Here is a 3,888-nt window from a genome sequence, read left to right as displayed (position 1 = left end):
ATAAGAGTTATTAGTCTATAATTTTCTTGTGGTGTCTTTCTGACTTTGGTATAAGGGTAATGCTAGCCTCGTAGAATGAGTTAGAAAGTGGTCTCTCCTCTTGTATTTTCTATAGATGTTTGAGAAAGATTGCTGTTAATTCTTTTTTAAATGTTTGATTGAATTGATAAGCAAAGCCCGTCTGGTCCTGAATTTTTCTTCTTGGCAGTTTTGTTTTATTTATTCCTTTAAAATTACTGATTCAATTTTTACTTTTTGTAGGTCTGATTAGATTCTATTTCTTCTGGAGTCAGGTTTGGGAATTTGTGTGTTTCTAAGAATTTGTCCTTTATGTCAAGTTTATCTAATTTGTTGGTATCAAATTGTTCATAGTATTTTTTTTATTTCCATAATGTCTGTGGTAATGTCTTTACTTTCCATTTTCAGTTATTTGGGTCTTCTCTTCTTTCTTTTTAGTTGGTCTAGCTGAAAGATTGTCAATTTTGTTGATCTTTTCAAAAACCAATTTTTGGTTTTGCTGATTCTCTCTTATTTTACTATTTTCTATGTTATTTATCTTAACTTTAATCTTTATTTACTTCTTTCTGGTTTGCAGTTTAGTGTGCTGTTCTTTTTCTAGTTACTTAAGATGTAAATTTAGGTTATTGATTTGAGATGTCTCTTTTTTTTTTTTTTTTTGAGACGGAGTCTCGCTCTGTCACCCAGGCTGGAGTGCAGTGGCGCAATCTCGGCTCACTGCAAGCTCCGCCTCCCGGGTTCACGCCATTCTCCTGCCTCAGCCTCTCCGAGTAGCTGGGACTACAGGCGCCCGCCACCGTGCCCGGCTAATTTTTTGTATTTTTTTAGTAGAGACGGGGTTTCACCGTGGTCTCGATCTCCTGACCTCGTGATCCGCCCGTCTCGGCCTCCCAAAGTGCTGGGATTACAAGCGTGAGCCACCGCGCCCGGCCGGAGATGTCTCTTTTTTTAATGTAAACACTTACAGCTACAAATTTCCTGTTGAGCACTGCTTAACTATATCCTATAAGTTTGGGTAAGTTGTCTTTCCATTTTAATTTAACTGTAAGTGTTTCCTAATTTCTCTTGTTATTTCTTCTTTGACCTATTAGCTGTTAAAGAGTATGTTGTTTTCCATGTATTTGTGAATTTTCCAGCTTTCTGTTATTAATTTCTAGCATCATTTCATTGTGGTTAGAAACAATATTTTATATGATTTCAATCCTTATAAATTTATTGAGACTTGTTTTGTGGCCTAACATGTGGTCTATACTTGAGAATTTTCTATGTGCACTTGAGAAGATGATACATTTTGCTGTTCTTGAGGGAAGTGTTCTATCTGCATCTATTCAGTCGAGCTCTTTGTAGTTTTAGTTAAGCCCCCTATTTTCTTATTGATTTTATGTCTAGCTGCTCCATTCACTACTGAAATGGTATATTGATGTCTCCTACTATTATTGTAGGATTGTCTATTTCTTCTTCTCATTCTGTCGGTGCCTGGTCATGTATTTTGGAGCTCTGTTATTTGGTGTGTATATGTTTATAATTGCTACGTATTCTTGATGCATTGACTCTTTTATGAATATATAACGTCCTTCTTTGTCTCTTGTAATAGTTTTTGACTTAAAGCCTATTTTGTCAGATGTTAGTATAACCTCCTTAACTTTCTTTTGGTTACTATTTGCTTAAAATATTATTTTTCCATCCTTTCACTTTCAAGCTATTTGTGTCTTTGAATCTAAAGTGAGTCACTTGTAGACAGCATATAGTTGGATTTTTAAAAAAAATCTATTTGGTCAATCTCTGCCTTTTGATTATAGAATTTAAACCATTTATATTTAAACTAATTAATTACAAGGGAGGACCTACTTCTGCCAATTTGCTATTTTTCTGTATGTCTTATGTCTTTGTAGTTCCTCATTTTCTTTATTACTGTATTCTTTTGTGTTTAATTGATTCTTTACACTGTAACATTTTGATCCCCTTCACATTTCTTTTTGTGCATTTTTAAAAAGATATTTTCTTAGTGATTACCAGACAATTATGATTAACATTATATATTTATAAAAATGTAGTAACAGTATAGTTAAAATTGATATCAACTTAGCTTCAATAGAATACAAAATCTCTGCTTCTAAACATCTCTGTCCCCACCTTATGTTGTTGTTGTCACTAAATACATTTTTTATTCATTACATTCATTTGGTGTGTTCAATAATGTAGATTTATAATTATTATTTTATGCATTTGCCTTTTAAATTATGTAGGAAATAAAAAGAGGAGTTATAAACCAAAATCCAGTATATTGGCTTTTTAATTTATTTTCTAGTTAACTTTTCTGGAGTTCCTTAGCTTTTCATATGGCTTTGAGTTACTGTCTAGTGCCCTTTCATTTAAGCCTCAAGATCTAGCTTCATCATTTCTTAAAGGGCAACTCTGCTAGCAACAAACCCTCTCAGATTTTGGTTATTAGAGAATGCCTTAAATTTTCTTTGCTGGATATAGAATTCTTGGTTGATAGGGGATTTTCCTTTCAGCATTAAAAAAAATGTTATTTCATTCCCTTCTGATTTCTCTAGCTTCTAATAAGAAATTACCTGTTAATTTTTGTACATGATGAGTCACTTTTCTCTTTCTGCTTTTTTTTTAAAATTAGAAAAAGTATTTATTTCTGCTCCATTCATACATCTTATTGTTCAGGAAACAGTTTTATGTACATATCTGAAATAATCTACCATCACACACTCTAGTTAAAGGCAAAGCACCACAGGTAAAGCTGATCAGCTGTCCAGAGTTCTCAGCTTATCGAATCTTGCTTCTGGATTTTATGTTAATTTCTGAAAATCAGAAATGTCATCTCCAAAAAATGTTAAGGGTGTTGTAAAAAATAATCACTATATTTGATATTATAGTTGTAGATATGGAGTATATTTTAAGAAATGAAAAACTAAAAAGAAAATGCCACTCAACGTCATTGGTATAGCAATAGGTCAGCAGGAAAAAAAAACACTGTGATAAACTTGTCTCTTTTATACCAAGAAGAAATTCTAGTCCAAGCTTCAATATGCTTCCTGTTTTTTCACTAGATCTTTCTTTTACTGCTGCTCTTCATTCTTCTCCACATTTCATATTAGAGGATTGGTACAGCCTTTAAAACTTCATTGACAGGAGCAAATCCAGTATCCACTGATTTCTTCTCAAAGGCACTCTAACCCATCCCATAGCCCGGCAGTTTCATTCTCATGAATACTCTAGCCATGAAAAAACTCAATAGGACACAGATGAATCCAATGAACAGAAGAAGAAATCTATTGAGTTTTGGGATATTTGGTGCATTCGATTGGTCCAGGATTATGAAACCTAAACCTCCCATTGTAAATAGGAAGCTGGATGCAAGTCCTTCCATAATATACTGTCCATTTATTCTGTAGGCCAAGAAAGCTACTGGCCTCTGATGCCCATGTTCATCAGTCATAGAGCCGACACTTGGAGGTTCAACAATAACATCATAAATTATTCCTCCGGTGATGAGGAAGTAAGACACCACCACCAGAGCATAAACAGTCATGGCCGACGGCATGTGTAACCAGGGCGGCTTCTTCAGCTTCAGGTTGGGACATTCGAGCACCAAGAACATGACATGGTACAAAGTCTCCATGTTGGTGGCAGCAAGGCTCTCTTTCTGCTTTTAAGATTCTCTCTTTGTCTTTGTCTTTGGCAATTTGATTATGGTGTATCTTAGTGGGAATCTCTTTGCATTTATCCTTCTTAGATTCACTGAGCTTCTTAAACATGTAGATTTTTGTCTTTTTACCAATTTTGGAATGTTTTGGGATGTTATTTCCTCTAGTATACTTTCAGCTGCCTTTTTTTCTCTTTTCTCCTGGAATT

General features: G+C 34.3%; 1 protein-coding gene across 1 annotated transcript; it reads right to left on the bottom strand.

Annotated features, from left to right (window-relative positions):
* Positions 1-3,168: 3,168 nt before the first annotated feature.
* On the bottom strand, positions 3,169-3,667 carry LOC116483880 (oligosaccharyltransferase complex subunit OSTC-like). Its single transcript, XM_032754569.2, has one exon. It carries the CDS (start codon positions 3,653-3,655, stop codon positions 3,206-3,208), a length of 450 nt encoding a protein of 149 aa, XP_032610460.1. The 5' UTR covers positions 3,656-3,667; the 3' UTR covers positions 3,169-3,205.
* Positions 3,668-3,888: the final 221 nt, after the last annotated feature.

Source organism: Hylobates moloch, unplaced genomic scaffold (genome assembly GCF_009828535.3).
Source record: "Hylobates moloch isolate HMO894 unplaced genomic scaffold, HMol_V3 SCAFFOLD_3, whole genome shotgun sequence".
Taxonomy (NCBI): Eukaryota; Metazoa; Chordata; class Mammalia; order Primates; family Hylobatidae; genus Hylobates; species Hylobates moloch.
The sequence above is the reverse complement of the archived record's forward strand: the minus strand, read 5'-3'. Positions and strand labels throughout refer to the sequence as shown.